The sequence below is a fragment of the Poecile atricapillus genome, chromosome 4 (assembly GCF_030490865.1).
Source record: "Poecile atricapillus isolate bPoeAtr1 chromosome 4, bPoeAtr1.hap1, whole genome shotgun sequence".
In the NCBI taxonomy this organism is placed as follows: Eukaryota; Metazoa; Chordata; class Aves; order Passeriformes; family Paridae; genus Poecile; species Poecile atricapillus.
In genome coordinates this window covers 31,166,326-31,186,804 of record NC_081252.1, presented here as the reverse complement: position 1 = coordinate 31,186,804, position 20,479 = coordinate 31,166,326, and the positions used below count along the sequence as shown (strand labels likewise).

The window sequence follows — 20,479 nt, the reverse complement described above, 5'->3', positions numbered from 1 at the left end:
AATGCCAAAAGCCTGCTTGAAGGCTTCGTAACACCAGCCAGGTAGCATTAAAGATGCACCAGTCTTGCCCTGTCACCTGCCATTCCATATTCACAGGCTACCTTCAGCCCCACTGGTAACAACTACTGACAGAAAGCCACCTACTGGCTTTCAAGAATTTTGGACTGCTATTACCAGCTTTTAGAAAGGACTTGAATGAAAGAATAGTTTAAAACATTAAACAGGCAAAATATTCAACATAAAGATTTAATAAGCCAAAGCACTGACTCAATTTTTATTCAAGTCAAGAAGATACTTCCTGCTACACACCAGGATGTTGGCTGGCAAAGAATTTTCCTTAATTAATAATTCATTTCCTTGCTACGGACTTCTTGCACCTAGGAAGTATGTTTCAGCTAGTTTGAGGAAGATTGCTACAATAAAAACTAGACAATTAATTTGTGAACTAGAACAGAAGAATGGTCACCTTCCACCACCCATTCTGGACAGTATGCAAATGTATGCACCCCGTACATCCATCACTCCCACATCAGTTAGCATATTTTTCCTTTAAAAGGAAGCCCTCAGCAGTGTGCCAGAGACTAATTTGGCTCCCTTCTCACATATACCAATTAAACCATCATCCAAATAAGGACTGGAAGTTGAGCCCTTTTCCCTTGTAATGTTTTAAAATGCAGTTCATGGTACAACTGAAAGATGCCTAGACACACAGAGATGGTGCAGAACAATTTGCCACGAGCAACATTCATTCCGAACACAAGGTGATGCACCAGGACAAGCCAAGAAAGAATGGGGCTTAATTAAATTTCAATAAATTAACATAAAATCTGGACACTGCACTCTGTAACAGCTCTGTCTCAAACACTGCCTGATCAAATCTCTTGGACTGTGGTGTAACAGTCCCTCCCCTTCCATGCCACCTGGACTCCAGGTATTTCAACAGTACTGGTAGCCTGCTGTACCCTGGGGAGGAGACAGATGCCCAAAGGCTGCAGCAAGAGCAGCTCCTCTCACCAGAACTGCTTTAACCCAGTCACACCCCTCCTGCCACTTGAGGGGAAACAGAGGGTGTGTAGTTCTCAATAAATTGGGGAAAAAAAATGTATTATCACAGCAGCTTCACTTTTGTACTGACTAGAAAATACATATATAGGCTGGGGGGAGGGGAGATAAAGACTTGTGACAACTGCACACAAGACACAAATATTATCTACATAGTACAAGATCAGAATTTGAAAAGATCAGAAGCTTGCATGCAAGTTAAAACTCACTATTATTATTACAATTTCCATTCTGATCCCCTTTGTTAACTCCGTGTAAAACAGAGCTCAGTTTTCTTCAGCATGTAGAAGGAATACTGATGATTTTATATGCATTTGCAAATATTCCCAGAAGCAACCAAGTCATTGGCAGAAGTTAAGGGAAGTTACAAGTCCACCTGCCTGTTTAAGCTTGAAACAACTCTTAAGCCACATGCTGCTTGACCCATCTATTCTCAAAATCCTTGTGTCAATCTCACAACAGCTCCTCACTCTCCACATTTTCAGTGTTCTCTTTGGTGATTGCAAATCACTGTTTGGTAACCATCACATAAACCAGCAGATAAGCACTGTAAAAAAGAAGTCACTGACCAGCATACACATATTTTTTAAAAATCCTCTAATTTTTTTCCCTCTGGTGTTAAGCAGGCACACAGTAAAACAAACAAAACACCGATCTGAAAATGGATTTTCTGTCTAGATGGCTTTAAAGAAGACTGAAAGATGAAAAAGCCTGAACCCTTGGCACAGGGAAAAACTGTTCAAAGTGAACACCCCTAGAGAATGAAACACCAGAGCGAAAGGAGGAATGGACAAGCAGATAAAGCTGTCAGTTCTGGCAGAGGGGAGAGGCTAAGAAGTTCCCAAACCCTAGACTAAAGCCCAGGATGGAAAGAATCAGAGTCAAAGCCAGCCTGTTTTGAATTTACATGCACCCTAGAAAAGGTCTCACAAAGATACTTTAACTAAAATAAAACCTGAAGGCTTGAATTTATTAATGAATAAGCCTTATTTCTTTTGTGCACATTCACCAGTAAGAGTTTAAAGGACCAAAATTCAACGTTGCTACTTTAAAAAAAAAACAAACTGCTTAACTCACTGGGCATCCTGAGCAACACAGATACATTTAGGTGTCGGCTGGATGTGGCAGAATGAACACCTTTCTGACCTGCAGAAGCAAATCAAAACAACAGTTTGAAGTAGATTTGTTTTGAACCACATAATGTTCTATGTGTATCTAAAAAAAACAAGCTGAAAACCCCCAAACCTTCGTGGAACAGCAATTGTCACATCAAAGGATTTTTCACAGCCCTGACTACATCTGGTTCCCTTCAGAGGCTGCTCTGGATGCAAAATAGATATGCTGCGAAATAAAAGCTACTTTGCATCATAATGTTGCCATTATATATTAACATCTAGCTCTACTATTTATTTTCTTTTAATTTAGTGTAACTTGCTTCATACAGCCATAGAGACCTGATGGAGTTTATTCAGCTCTTGTGCTTCACTTTTTTCTCCACCAACTGCAAGTTAACTGATTTCAGTGGATATCTGAACACTGCCCCATTTCCTCTGGGCCTACCATGACATTTTGAAAGCATCCAAGTAACTTTGAATAAAGCACCACACAGAATTCACAGATCTCATTGATGGCAATACTTTTTATTAGAAAGAGTAACAAAGTGCTTCCCATAGGATTCACAGAGTTTTTAAGAAATACAATTTTTACTTTTTATATGGACAGTTTTGATGTGATGATGCTTCAGTGCAAACAGGGTTCTCCAAGGTTCTCCTGCAGAGCTTCTCTGTACACACTGTTTCAACCATTTATGCAATTGGCAGGTGTGACACAGTACTGAAGAGTCCATCCCTTAAAAAACAGACGTTATGTAAAATGCTTGCAATGTCACACTGACCAACAGGAACTATATTGTTTTTTGTTTAACACACATTTAAGGGACATTCTTTCATACAGTCCTACACACAGATGCATAAAGGTGCTTTCAGTTCTATCAATAATAATAATATGCAACAACATAAATAACATTATCATTTTTTACTATATGGACAACAGTGAAATTGTCTTTTTCTTTTTTAAAAATAACCTCCTGCTTTTTTGGCTAGGGACATCCTTTGAACATTTGGTGCCTCCTTTGCCTTCCTACTAGGTCTGGATGGAGTAAAGAATACAAGCAAGGACTGTTCTTCCATTTCCCCCTCTCTTGGCACACATTTATGATCAGATCTCTTTGGACACATATGCATCATTTCACCCCAATCCATTTTCCACTCTTTATGTCTGATTCTATCCCAGCTCCCTTTTTTCCTTAGCTCCACCTGCCTTCTCTGCAAATGAGAGGGAGATAGTACAGTAACAGCACAAAATTAGGACAGACGCTTCAGTACAAACTGTTATATACAAGGGAATGTATGAAACCAAACAGGAGAGGAGGATTGTTCATATGATACATTCTTCTTTTTCCATTTTCAGCCAACCTTACACCATTAGCACTGCTTTTTCAGGTTTTTAAAAATGCAAAACTTCTATAAAGGACAAGACATAGTTACCCTTAAGAGAAACCACCTAACACATTTACTAAACACAATCTCAGTCCCAAAGCTACCCCACCTTTCCCCAGAGTACATGTACACAAACATGAACATCGAACAAACAACTGAATTCATGAGTGCAAGTCACAGTTCTGCTCATACTGAAAGGTCACATGCATATAAACCATGTCCTCACTGAAGTTGTTGGTCACACACGTGGTTCACTGTTCCCCCTTCCTCATGTACAGAGCAAAATCACCACTTCAAGGAAATAACACATGCCATCTCACAGCACAGCATCTTTACACAAGAGAACTACTGCAACAAGGATATCATAGACACTTTTTCCTGCGGGATGAAAGGAATTAGATGAGATCCTTTGTACAGTAACTAGATTGTGGGAAGAAAGAGAAGATTTTTTTTTTCCACTTTTAACAACAGGATGCTTTTGTAATACAGCCCTTATACAGGAGAAGAATATACATGACCCCATCATTCTATCTATACAAAACTGCAAAGATGTAAACAGATGTTCTCCTTCTAGGGGAATTGAAATAAACTCAAAGTTTACCCCTAGGCACTTTGAGTATAGAGCTCCTGGCTCTACGTTCAGCCTGTACTTGCTGCTTGCTTTGGGACTTCAAGTTGTGAACAACAAAATCCTCGTACCCAGCAACACCATTTGCTGTCCAATGTTTCCCTGCTACCAGCATAACTATTTAACCAGATGCCAGTCAACACAGGTTGCCACCAAACTACACAGCTGGGCCTCAGTCCCAGTGCCCTGTACTCCTGCTGGTTCAGCAGAGCCTCTTGAATCCACATGTAGGGTCATCTGAATATCCAGAGATGTGACCTGCCTCCTCAGAAGGATACCACTTGTTCATTAGAAAAGCACAGAGACATGTCTAGAGATGGCATTTCAGTACAAAAGATTCTAGAGGAGCTGGGTTTTCATGTTCACTGCCCTAACTAACAATTATTTCCCTAACAGTAAAGTCTGTAAGAACTGGGGCCAGGAGTCCTGGAAACAGAGCCGAATAGACAAAATGATCCATGCATAAAGCTGGACTTTCAATCCAGTTGCAGGACTGGGATTATAGAGAACCCTCCCTTAACTTTAAAAGTCTTTGAATAAGACAGCATCTTCAACTAATTTATTGTTGCAAAAACATTTAGGAAAAAAGTCACTGCAAAAAGTTAAGCAATTTTCTGTACATTTCACATCTACTGCATCTCTTTAAGCAAATTTCACTCTATCACAGATGAAGCCAATTTTGCAATTAAGTTTCTTGCTAAAAGTAATGTACAGCAAATATTAAATTGGTAGCCTATTTAGCAGTTGTAGTAAAGTAGAAGTAGTAAAGATTCTGTCCTATTTTTCTGTTTCTCTTCATGAGAAGAGAACTTGGAAATACCCAGCATATCCCTGGGGTGGCTACTGGAGAGCTGAGTGAATATTGCACCCACTCCTGAATCTGTATAACCTATTCTCTAGGTTGTGTGGCCCATGACATATATAGATAGACATTTTTGCTGCCTAGTATGGAAAGGAGCCAGTTAAGACTACTAAATAAAATGACCACCTGGCTTCAACTCCATTCTCGCCTTGCATGAGGAAACAGGTCCAGTTTGCTAAGGTGCACAAAGCTTTAGCTTGTGTGGGCCCACACTGCAGCAAATGTGGGAAGCATTGAGAGATCTGGTCTGGTGTCTGGTTGTTCAGCCACTTCTCACACCACCCAGAGGAAGCAAGACAGCATTCTAGCACTGCTGTCTGGAATGGCAAGTGTCCAACGCTGCAGCTGGAACTACCTACAAACTCCATGAATTATCCAAATATTTATCTTAAGAAGGAGGGCTGGGGGAAAGAGCAAGTACAATAAATAAAGAGAGAAAAATAGCAGCAGGAGCTGAGTACATTTCCAAAAAAAAAGGCAGTGCTACATTAGGCCACTTGGCCAATGTAGGACTGTAATTTCTCCTGAACAACAGCTGAAGTCTTGTGTGAAGTCACTAACATTAGTGTAAGAGCATTTTGCTGGTACGGTTTGTTTCCTGGGGGCTTACTATAAACTACACTAACCAAAGTTGCTTTTGTGTCTGGAAATTGTGTTCAACTTATGAATGTTTGTCCTTGCAGGTTTGTTACCAAACCTCCCTTGTGCAGATTTAGCTTTTCAGCAAAACATTAACAAATTATGCAGATTCAGGGAACAAACACATGAGCCCCCCCCAGCAGTGAAACATAACACTCACATCAAGTGTCCTTTTAAAACCAGACATGAAATTTTCACTATACAAAGCAAGAACATGGGGAGACAGGAGGGGAAATGAAAAGCCAATCCTTCGGCTAAGGCCCCAAGAGCATAGAAAACAGTACATTTCACACCATTATAGTACAAACATCTCCCTTCTTCCCACTAAAAGATGGAGTAGGGCACTGCTGATTTGGCTTAAAATATGATTTTAGTCCCCCTCATCAGAAGTTCAGCAATTTGAAGCATTGCAGCTTTTGATGTACCACCCATTTACTTAAAACACATAAATCCACTGACTTAATGACAGTGTTGAAATACATAATCCAAATAGTACCTGTAAAATTTTACTGTTGTACATAAATAATGACAAGGCACAGGACAGCCACCAGTCCAAGAGCTTGTAGGCCAAGAAACCAGAGCATAACCCAGAAGAATATGATTATTACAGGTTCTACTATCCGTTCTCCAAAGTACATCCTTGTGAAGCCTATTCTGATAAGGCTTTTGTTTAGTTCTCCAAAGAGAGTCCCCATCTTTTTATAGTCATCTATCACAGGTTCCGTGGTGTGGTTCTTTTGCTCTTGGTGGACCTGCAGACGGAAGATAAAAAGAGGAAATATGTTGCACAATTTTATTACTGTGACTTTGAACAAGTTTCTCATCTGTTTCTACCTGAATGCATAAAACTAAGATACACATGCAATAAATCTACTCCTTAAATCAAGAGACTGAAAATGCTACATAGCTTGTGACCTTGGTACAATGCTAAGGATGTCATTTGTCCAAACCTGGGACATCTGAAGTGTTGCTACAAATATATGACAGCCTCCCTCCCCTCCAGCTGCCACTGTAGAGGAGGTGTAAAGCTCTCCTGCAGGTCATACATCTTACCTGTCTGTGCAATCTGCCTGTGGTTGTCAGGGCAACCATTATGGAATGAGATGCCTCTAATTTCAGGGGGGGGAGTGGGGGGGGGCGTGGGGCTGAATTATTTCCAGAACTTCTCCAGAACAAGAATGATATCAAATTATTAAACATGAACTATGAAGTATTTTGCACTGAAGCCCAGGGAACTGAAGTCACTGCTGAAAGAAAGGCACTGGATCAGACCAGGAAAGTGACAAACATCTATCCTGATGTTGGTGTAGGAAGCCATGCAAGTCAGGCAAAGGAAGACAGACTCAAGGACAGCACAGATGCAAAGTGCTGGTATAAAAAAGCGAAGGGAAGGAGAAACAAGTTCTGGACTTTTTGTGAAATAAAAAATGTCAGAGCAAATGCACAGGAACGCAGAGGTCTGTCTTTAAATGAGGATGTCACAGGTAAGTATCATTGCAGAAAATACAAATGTTTCAACATGTAAATTGTAACTAGATTAGAGCTCGAGATCCCATCTCTCTTCCTCATTGTCCAGAGATTCTTTGCACAAAATCTTATTGGTTTGTGTTTGGGTATGACAGGGCAAACATGCCTTCAAGATGATGAACATGAGTCTTGTAATGCTTCCATTAGGCAGCAGTGAAAACACATGCAGCAGGTACTCATAAATAATTCGGTTGACTGATCAATAGGTCCTACAAATTGCTCACAAGCTCTATGTGCAATTAGTCTACTCCCATATTCAAAGCAAACTTGTTCTACCTTCAAGGATGAATGTTATTCTGCGTCCCCTGTTCCATGGCATGGTCTTGGTAGAGAAACAGAAATTCCCTCTCACACCAGTGCCAGGCTCTCCATTGGAGATAAAATAATAAAGTGAATTATCATTCTTACAGAAAAGCATCCAGCAAAGACCAAAGGAAGCCAATACCAGACTTTAGGCCACTATGCAGAACCTGCTGGATGAATGCTCTGGGTAAAGCTCTACAGAAGCTGCTGGAAAAAAAAAAAGCCCAAGAAAACCCCAACAGTCCCTCAACTGAAAGTACCTGGACTTTTTTTTTTTTTTTTAAATTGACTTATTCGTAAAGAGTCTGATTTAAGCTTCAGTACTGAATCCCATAAAGGGACAGGTAAGAGGCATAAAGGGGCAGGAAGCCTAAATAGTAATGTGTTCATAACTAGTACTCTGTTCACTTTTTCTGAGATTCTATGGAAGAGCCTGAGACGGGAGAACTGCAGTACTGGGGGTTATGTACAGGCAGACACTCCTTTGCCTCTTTTCAGCCTACTTTGCATGCCTGGGTTGTTTTCTCCCCCTGACTGGATTTCCTTCAGCATTTTGGCTTTAACTGTATTTTAACTTTATTTTAATTCATTTTAATTCAAAGAAACATGGACTCATCAATAATCCCAATGTTTCAAGATCAGTCTCTTCCAGAAAAGCAGAGCCTCTTGGGAAGTCTTGTAAACTCGGTGGGGCTGGAACACAATGGAACTCTTACCCCTCCATTCCCAAAGAGCACAGGGAGACAAGCACTCTTAGCCTATGTGTACACTGATCACAACAACTAGGAGAAAAGAGAAGGGATGTGCTGGGAAGGGAAAATACATTTATTTGCTTCCTGCATGCAGAGACCAGAGGGAGCATGTGACAGATGATGGTGGAGGGGATCAGAGCACAGCTCACATCAAAAGTGCAAAGACCACTTCTGAGAGAACAGCTGGGAAATCAATACATTTTCTAGCCATGGCCAGGGCAACCAGGAGGGGGAAAACAGACACATCACTTTGTTGCCTTAGGCTTGTTAGTGGCACACAGCAAGGTCTTGGAAGCCTTCACACAGAGCAAGGGCAGCACTGGCCAGGAGGCTGCCAGCAGGCACAGGTCTGCAAGCTCCTCTTGCAGCTCCCACTGGGCTCAGCAGGATTAACCACACGTGTCCATGCCAGCAGCATCTTTCCTGGTATGAGGCAGCTGCGGGACACGCGATTGCAGCCCCGCTTGCTCTGATAAGCTAACAGCAAGAAGTTGCACACTGTCTCTTAAACAAGGTAAACAGAGTAAATTCCACCTCACTTAGGCTGTCCAGGTATTTTTGATTTTTTCATTACCCCACCCTCACCTTCTCGAACAAGGGTAGATTCATGGATTCTTAGGCAAATACACACAGGGAGCTGCCAGGCACAGAGACTGACAAGTGTACGTTTAATTACAGAACAAGTGTCAAGCTGTTTTTCCAAATATTTTTCAATAGCTTACAAAACCTTTCAAAATGATCATGGAAATTCTCAAGACTTCAAAGTCTGCTTCGGTTAATTCAGGCTAAGTATATCTTGCTTCAGGCAACTCAGCAAAAAGCAAGTGAAGCTGAGAACAGATCATCAGTCAGAAAACACTGATGGCATATTTTTCTGTACTATTGCATAATATTTCACATGCTGGACAAATACATTTCTTCAGAGGTGTAGCTAAAACAGAACCTTTAGGGCAAATCCCAGTAATGTTACAATACCCCAAATTGCTAAGGAATAATAAATAAGCTTTAACATTGCAGCTGGAATTTCTCTCACTAACTTTCAGGGCAACAGTAAAATGGCATGCAGTCCCATATATGTGCCATAGCTCTCAAATCATAACCTCAGAACCAAATTCTTCTTTTTTTCTGCCAAAAAATACTTTCTAAACTATTTTAGAAATTGGCCGTCTTCAAGCGAACATACAGTTCCCAGCTGACTCTTTAATTTTTACTGAACTATTTTCATAGGCCTGTTTCCATACTCATCTTGCTGAATCAGCCTGAAGCTAGACAGACACTACCATAACAGACAAAATGCGGAGAGAGAAATGTACCCATTCCGACAGCTGCACCCCCTTGCTTCTGCAAACCCAGAGCTTCCTCTGTAAAAGCAGAAGTTTCTGTTTCAAAGTTTTAAAAAATCAACAACTCAGCCTAGGCTTCACTATTTTAAGAATCCATTGTGTATCAGGAGGGAGCAGAGGAAACTTCTTGACCTGCACTAGCCCCAGAGAAAACATGCTTTCCAGGCCCTTCCCAGCTGCTCTTCTCATAATTAACAGGTGCCATACAGGGGCACTCCCAGACTTCATCTGCTACAGTTCAGGAGGGAATGTAAGAGAAGGCCACTTCATCTGCATTCCTTTGCCTTTCCTCACTCTTTGAAACAGAGGAGTGATGAAGAAATTCAGAGGGTCTGGGGAACAGCAGTGCAGCCAGAGATCTAGATGGATATAGATTAATGATACATGGGATATTAGATACATGCCCAAAATATCTGCTGAAAAGAGAGGAACAGCAGCACTGCCTCCCAGACAAGAATTCTCTTCCGAACTTCCTCCAACTGGCTGAAAGACACCAAATATACACATATGGTATTATTCCTGAAGGAAAAAGGAGAACGAGACTTCCCTAAGTGATTAAGTCTAAACCAGAATGTATTAGAAATGCTAATTGCATTTGTTTCCTAACCTAATGTTTCTTATCAAATTACTGTAATGAATTACTTCTTACTGTAATTTAAATTAATTTTCCATCAATATAATTTTATTTTAGATTTACTGGGATGATCTAGTCTGAATCTATCCTCTGTCAGGTTTGAAACCATTCCCTTGTGTCCTATCCTTACATGCCACTGTAAAAAGTCCCTCTCCAACTCTCTCCTCCACCTCTCCAGGCTGAACAGCCCCAACTCTGTTAGCCTGTCTTAACAGAAGAGGTGCATCTCCATGGCCCTCTTCTGGACTCATTCCACCAGGTCCACGTCTCTCCTGTGCTGGGGGCTCCAGAGCTTGTGGCACTCCATATTCAATTTTGTATTTGGTTTCTAATTTTTTATTTTAAGCAATTTAAGTTAAAACCAGAGTTATCATACAGAACAGAAAGAGAAGCATCTGATCCGCTCCACTGCTCACCATGCACAAACAATGTACTTCACAGACCCATTGTTACCTGCAGGTTCCCATCAACCACCTCATTTCCTCTGGTCTTCTCAGATGTTTGGTATTATAAAATTTCCCTCCCTATTCAAAATGGCACATTTTCATCAGCAAAGCCATGGTCTGCTGTCTCCCACTGTTTACTGGCAGAAAGTCAGAACTTGAAGATCCAAACTCTTAAAAACTTTTATACTGAAACCTGGAACTAAATTTTCCCCTCTGTTAAGGCCAAATAGCTTAGGGGTTTTGATGCTTCAAGGTGAACCATGACAGGCCCTTGAGCATATGATGCCGGATGTCACAAAATCACCTTTTTAAAGAATGAAACCCCACGAGGAGGTCACAAAGGAGCTACTAAGCACCAAGTTCGGTTTGTTTCCAGAGCAGCTAGTGCTCATACATCCCTAAAGTGCTTCTGAAAGAAAATCTCCCCATGTAATTGAATCTTTTCCTTGACTAGCTTTAAAACAGCAAAGAAGGCAAAGTCCTACTCATCCTACTGAACCCAACTAACATCCGGTTGTGGCTTTTCCAGTTGTGTTTGTCATCAACACAACACACAGAACTCCCTGTGTTCTGACCACTAACTACCCTTGCTTATGGCAAACTTCCACACATTCACCAAAACTCACTGCTTCCTAAACTCAGGAAAACACATGGTATGTCATGAGCAGAGGCTGCTCCACACTAGTCTGGCAGGACAATCCTCTTGCTTACTCTGTTCCTATCAAAGGGTGCCCTGACCAGGTGATCAGTGAAACACGAGATCCCATCCGAACATCCTCCCTGCAGAAAAAAGCCGTCTTTGCAGTGAGTCATATGCTATTCCCTAGAAGAGAAGGATAAAGTTAGCACTGAACTTTTCACAGTGGCCTACGACTGATCCCTGTCTGCATCTCCCACATGTAATGTAGCCAGTTTATGGTCTTTTCCCCTCAAATTGCTGAGAGCACACAGCTCCTGCATCTGACCATTTGCAGATCACACCAAGAAATCCTTGGAGGATGCAGAACACAGAGATCCAAGAGGGACACAAAACTACCCTACACACTTGGGAAGTTATTTTCCTGTGGCTAATCAAAAATAGCATAGGAGCACAAATTTAACATTTTTTTTTTCTGCTGGGAGGGCTGAATAGCTCTAAAGTAACCACAAGTTTTAGTTCTGTAACCTCACCCCTGATGTGGCTGTGTGGAGAACAGGTATAGTTACGGGTTTCCAGGCATTCCATCTGATGAAGCAGCAGCTTGATCCACAGTTTTCCACACTTAGCCTAAGAATCTTGAGATGGTATGTTTAGTTTGGGAATTTTTTGTCTCTGTGTAAAAAAACCTCCATGTAACTGATCTGAGTGAAATAACCAGATAAAGTTCAAGAGCCTTTGTTCTTGGGGAGGAGGGAATAGATGAACATAAAGAACCTACTCCACATGAAGATTCAGGATGTTTTGTTAAAGAAAAAAAAAATAAAATCCATTCAACCTTTCTAAAGGTACAAGATCCATTAAAAGAAACCAAGTAGCATTCTTCTATTTGGTCATGACTAATGAATAGAAGAAACCTCAACAGTCTTCTCTTGCTCAAACAACCTGAAAAATTCCCATCACAGACTTAACAGCCCCAGACTGAGAACAAGTCTATAATTGCCTCTTTTCTTCCATGACTGCCTGAAAGGGCATTAGACAAACACCGAACTCCAACAATGGAGGAGAAAAGGCCAATGAATTGAGAAAATGACTACTCTCCATGTAAAAGCTGATGATTTTACAGTCAAAAAAGTGCTGCTGGGCAAAGAAGGCAATGAGAGAGGACACAAAGGTATACACAATGTTCACCTCCAACACAGAAAAGCAGCAGTGTCTCCAAATTGTTTGACATGCCTCAGATCACAGTTCATCATACATACAGTTACAAAAGAAAGAAAATGAATGGCATATTGAGAGAATTATTTCCACATTATATAGAAAAGAAATCCCTTTTGAGTTCCATAGCAAGCGTGTGTTTAATGACACCTAAATGAGACATAAAAAAAACTCCTGTAACAAAGAATGCAGGGATGGATGACTTTCTGAATGAGATGTTAAAAAAAACCCAACCCCCTAATAAAGAAATGCAGGGATATCACATTTACATACCCATCTGCACATTTAATTTTTTTTTTCCACGGAAGAAGTTTTCCCTGCAGTATTTAACCGCTCACTATCTATTTTACTCCAGTCATGGTTATTTTTACTCCAGGGAACAGGTGGTGTGTCTGCTATGTGAAGCCCACAGACACCTAAATGTCAAAAAAGCCAGCGAGATATGACTTTAAGAACAAGCTTACTTTCAAAAACAGGAGTATTTTTCACTAAGTTGGGATGTTAATGTTCAGAAGAGAGTGCCTCAGAGGTATCTTTTTCAGAAGATGCAAACTAAAACTGAAAATACTTCAGGACCACTCTTAAGAAAGAAAAAAAAAGAGAAGAAAGCGAGCAGATGACAGAGAATGGAAGAAATCACAAGTTCCCTCCCCTCCAGGATAGGAGACCGACTTCTGCTGGGTGCAGATAGGGACACACGAGCCAGCACACAACTACAAATATTTAATAGTTGGGTAGCCAGCCATGAGCTGATGGAATGAATGATCCAATCTTGCCGGTACTCATCCATATGACCACCCAGTGTATTGCCATGGACAGGCTCTGGAGATTTGCAGCCAGCAGCAGCAGGTTCCCAGCTGGTGGCCTCCTCTCTGTGTAAACCAGAGCCTCACCCCACTGCAGGGCACCAGCACAAACCCTGCTGATGCACTGGCCGGGTGGGTGCCGCCTTTCTGCCTCCTACTCCTCCACCTATGCTAAACAGTTTCATTGCTAGTAACACCTGTCATCAGATCAGGATTTCACCCTGCTGTCTTGTACTTAAAAGGTATCTATCTTACTGTTAATTAAAAGAAAGTGAAATTTGCTCAAGAAAGGCAAATGATTTTATTGGAAATGTTTCTGATTTTCTGCCTCTTTATTACAGGAAGAGACCGGTATCCCTTTGCATTCTTTGCTAGCATAAAACTATCAATTAGTATTTACCCTTGTAAATGTAAGCAGTGAAATGATCTTGATATTCAGCCAACAGACTTTAAAGATAACAAAATTAATTTCAACTATCTCGAGAGAAAAAAACGCCACCAACAACCAACCAAGTCAATTTCTCTAGGTTAATTTTAATCTGATATTTAACTATGAAAATATCAATAGATTTGGAAATGAGGAAAAAAAAAACCCCAAACCTCAATTCCAGATGAAAAACAAGACAGAAAAAACTAAGTTTAACTTCTTTCTCTGTGAAAAAGAAGTAAATGCAAGAAGACTAGAAAAATTCTTAATACCAAAAGTACTTTACAGCAGCTACCAATAAAAGTGACATAGTGGGAGGAAGTTTAAACAAAAGATTGCAAAGCAAAGATTGGGTTAACATTCATTTTACAGCAAGAACTTAGAAATCATTTATAAAATTGAGACAAGATGTTTCTATAGAAACAAGCAACAACATAAGAAAAGCAACAGCGCCGGATTCCCTTTAGTCAGGTTTTACAGCAACTCAATTTTAGAATCAACAGTTGCTGGAACAAACTGAAATACCAGGAGAAGTTTTGTGTTGAAGAATTGAAGAGGCTCTTCCAGATACTTTAACTTGTGTATGGGTGGAACAGAGATAACTTCAAAAAGAATAGAGGCTTTCCCTGATAAACACATAAAATATCTCATAATTTCAGGAGTAAATTCCCCAGTAATACAGCACCAGATGAGAAAGTGTGAAAGACAGGAACCTGGCACAGGAGGGTCCATGAGAAGAAACCTGCCTGCCCACATGTCTCTCTCTGCCTCCCCCACTTTTGGATGCTGTTTACACTCTATTACGCTCTTGCTACTGTCCCTGTAACTTGACCCCATCCATACTGCAATTATACATAAAGACTACATTAAATGCAATATCTAATCCATCTTTTCATTATGCCTGCAATACTTAATTTCCACTGGATTTCATTTATCAGGGTCCCCCACTAAAACTGGTCAGCTTGACTCAGCACAAAGGTTTGCAATCCCCATACATTCACTATGGTCTCAAATGCACTGGCTTGCTGAAATGCAACAACTGTTAATTTTGTCTTTTTTAAGGAGATGATATTTCTCTTCGCTTCTATCACCAGAATACTTTTTTCTTTAAGAAAATGGGATCTTCCCATCATTCAAACAGAGCATATTATCCTATCTATTGCAGTTACTACATGTATGTTTGAAGTGTTGGGGTTTTTTTCTTCAAATGCTGTTAAGCCCCAGAAAACTTAATGCTTTTAAGACAGTTATTATCTATTATTTTATAATTATGAACCTCTGCAACAGAGTTAATTTATTTGTAGAGCCAGAGCAAATTTGGGATTAAGTCCTCCTCAACAAGTATGGCTACTAAGCTGGATTTACTTTTGGAAACAAATTCCAACAACTGTGAGCAGGGAGAAACCTACAATTTTCAGATTATCTTTGTGTGGAATAAATTAGAAATAGGTTTCCAGTCTTAGGCATTACAAGTTGCACATATACAAGTGTACTTTAAAACATTCTTGGTCATTTCTGACTTATAACTGAAATTATACCATTCTGGGCAACACAGCACACAACCACCTAACAGTCTAATGAAGATTTTACACGAGGCATACCACAGGTCTGTTGATATTATTCTCTAGTTCTGTTTCTGCTCATGTTCCCTATTCTGGAGAAATACTAGAGATACTGTAAAGTTATTCAAAAAGTTCAGGGCTTGAACTTAGTTAAGACACCCATACGTCCTCAACAAAATTCTCAATTCTCAAAGCCCTTTTGTAACAGCACCTCTAAATCTGAAGCCATCTATTAAAAGATAAAATACTCCACTTACAGCCATAAAACACTGTTCAAAATAATAAGAAAACATCCCAAAGGCTTACAAACTCAGGTTAATGAAAAGGTGATAGTCTACGCTAATAAATCTACTTGCAAATACACGTAACACATACTAACTCTGCACTTAAACATTTTCTAGAAGACTTGGTTTTACACTTGTACAGCACTGTGGCTTCTGCATATACTAAACCAGCGTGCACTGGAGATCCTGGCCTCACTGGGAAGCAACTGGGAATTTTGTTATTGCCTTTAACTTTGATTAGAAGGAACTAAACCAAATTCTTGCCCAGCCAGGGAAGAGCCCACAGATCTCCAGCTGTCAGAACTCCACTGTGACACACAGCTTGGCTTCAAAGTCCCTACAGACAGACAGGGTGCTGTGCATCCCACTACCACGACTCCATGTCCTGCTGTAGGGCATATGCAGGACGCAGGCCATGCGAAAGCAGGACTTCTGCATCAACTTTTATTAAACACACACTCACGCTTTTCTATTCTTATTGAATAGTTTAATTTATAGGTGGTGATGAGATTTAGAATGCAGTAATGTGACAGAGGATAACCTATTTTAGGAAGTGGGTTAGAGAAGGAGGTTTGAGGTCTTTATCTCTAGCGATGTTGAAAATACAGGACAATTTATGTGTCTGACTAATAACTATCAAAAGTTAGGAAAAAAATGTGACCTTCAGGGGCAAAGCAGCAACCTACTCTCACTGCTTCAGGAGCAGCTGAATCTTTGGGTGCCTTCACTTACTACTTCTGAACCCCAGCACAGCAATACAGGAGACGTAGAAGAAACTGCCCAGGTCCTGCCGTGCTTTGAAGACTAAAATAGGTGTAATTACCTTTGCATGCAAACCTACAAAGGATACAAATCAAATTATCATCTAGTTCAGCTTTCAAATCTAATCACAGAAGTAGGTAATTATACAGTCTGTTGCAATAATGAATTTCAAAGGCTATGGATAACGCTTAGTTACATACCCTTCTATTCTTTCAAAAATGTATCTGTCAGTAATTTCATTAAACATGACTGCGTTGACAATAAAAAGCTTCAATAAAAAATTGAAGTCAGAGGGTTTGACATTAAATAGATTTATTTCCTACAGAATACTCTTTAAAAAAAAAATTAAAAATTAAAGGTTGTAGTCATTATTACTTAGGTCCTGCTTGTCAGGAAGGTATTCTTTTAGTTTTATGTTACAAGATATGATCTTACACAAACTGTGTTTATTTTGCAGGAAATGGGAAAAATCAAATCACACCCAGGTTTGAAGCCCACATCCTCACCTAAAAGTCCTTCTCAAAAAGGGCCACAGGATTTTCTCTCATGCATGCTTTACTTCACACCAGATAAGAGAAATAAGAATTTATACCTACACCAAAGCAGATTTTGACTCCTTTCTTTTGCACTGCACATATGACTAAAGTGGCGCATGCATCTACAGTTCAGGAGAGAACATGGAACAGGAAAACACAGGCTGAGGACCAGAGTCTGTGTTAGCAGTGCAAATACCCTCAGCAAACACAGTGACAGCGCTGGGCCTCCACGAGAGACTCCAATAAGGACCTAGCCTGGAAACAGGATCCCTGCCCATTGGAACAGCAGAGTCAGCAACAATTCCTCCATGAGAGCAAAAAGGGCAAGGGAAGCTGATTGAGAGAAAACTGAACACCCCCATGAAAGCAAAAAAAGTACAGAGAGTGACGAGGCTTGGTGACACAGGAGCCCCTCCAAATCAAGCTACAAATTTGTTCTTCTCTTGAACAAGAGAATCTGGGACTTTCTGTCAAAGTTTGCAGCAAGTGGAGGTACCACCAACTCCTTGTGTCTTCCCTACACATAAAAATAAATTTATACTGCTTACTTATCCAATTATTATTATTTAATTGTTATTTTATCCAATATTTAAATTCTCTCTGTATATTAAATACAAGCAAGTGATAATCTTTATTTCTAAATCTAGTTTATTATTTTCCCAGCTGACTGCACCTCAGTATGCAGAAAAACTACTCTGTGCTACAACAGTGAAACATATCCAATAAATAGGAAGGATTTTCCCCTTCTTCCTTGTAGCCTATTTAAAATTTCTGCTATCCTATTGTTACACCCAAACTTTCCAGAAAGTGCCAGGATCACTACCTGAGCCTAAGAAAAGAGGAAAGTGAGTTTGTCAGCCAAGTGTGGCCGTTGTCATCCAAGCAGTAACTTTACCAGTTTCATCTGAAATTGTGTTTAGGCACCATAGGAAGGCAGCTCTTCAGCCTGCACCATCCCCTGAAAACACAACACACCCGTCACTAAGAAGCAGCTGTAAACTGCAGAAAAAGCTCTTTGGAGAGGAATTACAACTAGTTTGAGCACAGTTATACATCAGATCATCTGATGCAACTTTTTAACCACTATTTCCAGGGAGGACAGTAACCAGAACCAGCAAGTATTCCTTACTTGCCTCCTGTGACATCCTGCAAGAGGGCTTATGGACACAGAGAGAGAACTCTGAGCCTCCCTTGGTGCATCTGTCCTTACCCTACATTCAGGCATGTGCTCTGCTCTGCCCCATTTTTCTAAAGGGGCAAGAAGATGCGCTGCCTTATGTAAATGTGGCTAAGTGAATTCTCAAGTACCAGAACCTTTCAGAGTGGCTCGCTTCTAGATGTAATGTCAGGCAAGTACTACCAGACACCTTCCAATATTGAGCTATTTCAGCTGTGACATGGCTCATTTATGGTTAAGTGCAGAGCATCTTATAAGAATTTTCAACAAAAATGATTAAAGAAATAAAAACCATTCGGAAATTACTTAGGGATGCGCTCCGGCAGCTGTTTTCCCCAGTGCAAGCATGAGTGCTAGTAGATTTCAGAGCAAATTATTGCATTATACTATTGTACATGAAAGAGGTTGTGTTCTTTTTTCCTTTAAATGAAACATCAGTAAAGGTGCATTAAGAGCACTGCCTTTGTCTAAACACCGGGACGATGCTGTCTGCAAAACAAAAGAGTGCTTGGAAAGGCACTTCACAGCTAACAATAGGGAAACGGCTCCTAAGCAAAAAGCCCGCTTCCATGCCATAAAAATAGAAATCCTGAAGCAGAGAAAAAAAAATAAAAACGAAGAGTTGGTGTTTTCCTACAATCACAACATATTACGTTTCCTAAGTAATACAGAGACTAAAAGCTTAAAATACTCAAGTGGAGGAACACCAGAGCTTGAACTAGTGGGGGGAATTCCGGGGATGGCAAGAGCACCCCGGTTATTTCCAGCGAGATCCATGTGGATGCCGTGCCGGGACTACCCTCGTCCATCTGCTCCCATTTCCAGGAGGACTTAAGCGTCCCGGAGAGAAGATCGAGGGTCAGGCGGGCCCTGCACGGGATACTCCAGCAGCACGCGTGGGCAGCCCCACGCAGGTTGCATAAGCCCCGCCGCAATGGAGCGTTACCCGGGAGCGGCTCACACGGGTGGGCTGTACCGGGAATGCCACGGCAGAGGAATCTAAAGGCGCCTCCGCTTTTCTGTTGTTGCCCGGCGGCGGGGGCAGCCCCGGAGCCGCGGCCCGCCCTCCCAGACCCCTCACGGGCGGGCACCCACCTGCTCCTCCGGGCGCCGCCGGTGCCGGGCGGCCGCCGGCCCCGCTTCCCGCTCGCATTCCCCGAGCGGCGGCGGCGGCGGGAGCGGCGCCGCCGAGCCCATGGCTGCTGCTCCGCGCCCAGCGGCACCGAGCGCTGCCCGCGCTCCCGCCTGCCGGGGCGGGACGGGGCCGTCACGGGGTCCGGGGGAGCGGCGGCACGGAGGGAGGAACGGAGGGAGGGCGGCGCCGCGGGAGCGGGGGGAGGCCGCTGGCGGCGGGGATGGGGGCCCGGGGCGGGGAACCTCCTGCTGCCGGCTGCCGCCTCGGGCCGAGGGGCCGCTCGCTGCTCGGTAGAGCGAAAAGTAAACCACCCCCAGCACCCGATTTCTGAAGCTTTTGTTAAAAGCAGGAAGTGCCAGGTGTTAATAACGCGTTAATTTTAGCGCCTTTCCTCGCTGGTGTGTCCCTGGGGAGGAACGGCTGCCTCCTGTCAGTGTGAGATGTGGCATTTGCTCTTCCTCCCTCGGGAAAGAGGAAACACTGGCCTCGCTCTTCCGAAGCTGTTTGGATCGTGTCTTCTGTTCTTTAAAAGGAACTAATACACACCAGGAAGAAGGAAACGCAACAGCAGACCTCGAAGATAAGACTTAGTATATGTACAATGCCGCAGAAGGTTTAGATTGGATTTTAGGAAAAAAATTCTTCACTGAAAGGGTGGTCAAGCACTGGAACAAGCTGCCCAGGTGAAATCACCGTCCCTGGAGGTATTAAAAGATGTGTAGATGTGGGGCTTGGGAACACGGTTCAGTGGTGAACTTGGCAGTGCTGGGTTAACAGATTCAGTGGTCTTAAAGGTCTTTTCTAAGGGATTCTCTGATTCTGTGTTGATGAAGTGTCTCTGCATAGGGTGTGCTTGGCTCCGGCTTTGAGCACCACTGTCCCTTTGTAGAGGGGCCTCACTCCTGCCAGCCCTGCATGCCTTATCCATGCTGTTCACCCCAGTACAGGAAGGACAGCCTGAAAGTGAAGCTGGATTTCAGTGTGCGGCATTCCCAAGCTGTGGTGGGACCACTGTTGTCATCCTTAGGCATCTTCTCTCCTCATCCAGTTCATGAACTATTGGTGGCAGGTCTGCTTGGCTCAGATTTTTTTTCCATAAGCAATTAGTGGAGGTGCTAACAGGTTGTGTAACAATAGGATTCAGTGGAAATCAGACATCTGGGTTAATGTTATATGGCTTTCTGGTGGCTGGGTGTGGATCCCACTGTCATGTGCAGCAAATTCTACTTGCTGTTTGCTTT

The 20,479-nt window shown here is 41.9% G+C and overlaps 1 protein-coding gene across 1 annotated transcript; it reads right to left on the bottom strand.

Annotated features, from left to right (window-relative positions):
* Positions 1-2,673: 2,673 nt before the first annotated feature.
* Positions 2,674-20,166, bottom strand: FAM241A (family with sequence similarity 241 member A). The gene is made up of 3 exons (XM_058838842.1): positions 19,932-20,166; positions 19,199-19,521; positions 2,674-6,441 (listed from the first exon to the last, which is right to left on the bottom strand). The coding sequence occupies exons 1-3, from the start codon at positions 20,164-20,166 to the stop codon at positions 6,196-6,198; spliced, it is 804 nt and encodes a 267-aa protein (XP_058694825.1). The 3' UTR covers positions 2,674-6,195.
* Between the last annotated feature and the right edge of the window lie 313 nt (positions 20,167-20,479).

What these genes read in the sequence shown, in the direction of transcription:
- FAM241A (XM_058838842.1), bottom strand. Translation starts at nt 20,166, where the DNA reads ATGGATAAGGCATGCAGGGCTGGCAGGAGTGAGGCCCCTCTACAAAGG. An exon ending in TTTTAATACCTCCAGGGACG is followed by an intron (nt 19,522 to 19,931) that starts GTGATTTCACCT and finishes TCTACCGAGCAG; the next exon opens with CGAGCGGCCCCTCGGCCCGA. An exon ending in GGCGGCGCCCGGAGGAGCAG is followed by an intron (nt 6,442 to 19,198) that starts GTGGGTGCCCGC and finishes TTCCGTCTGCAG; the next exon opens with GTCCACCAAGAGCAAAAGAA.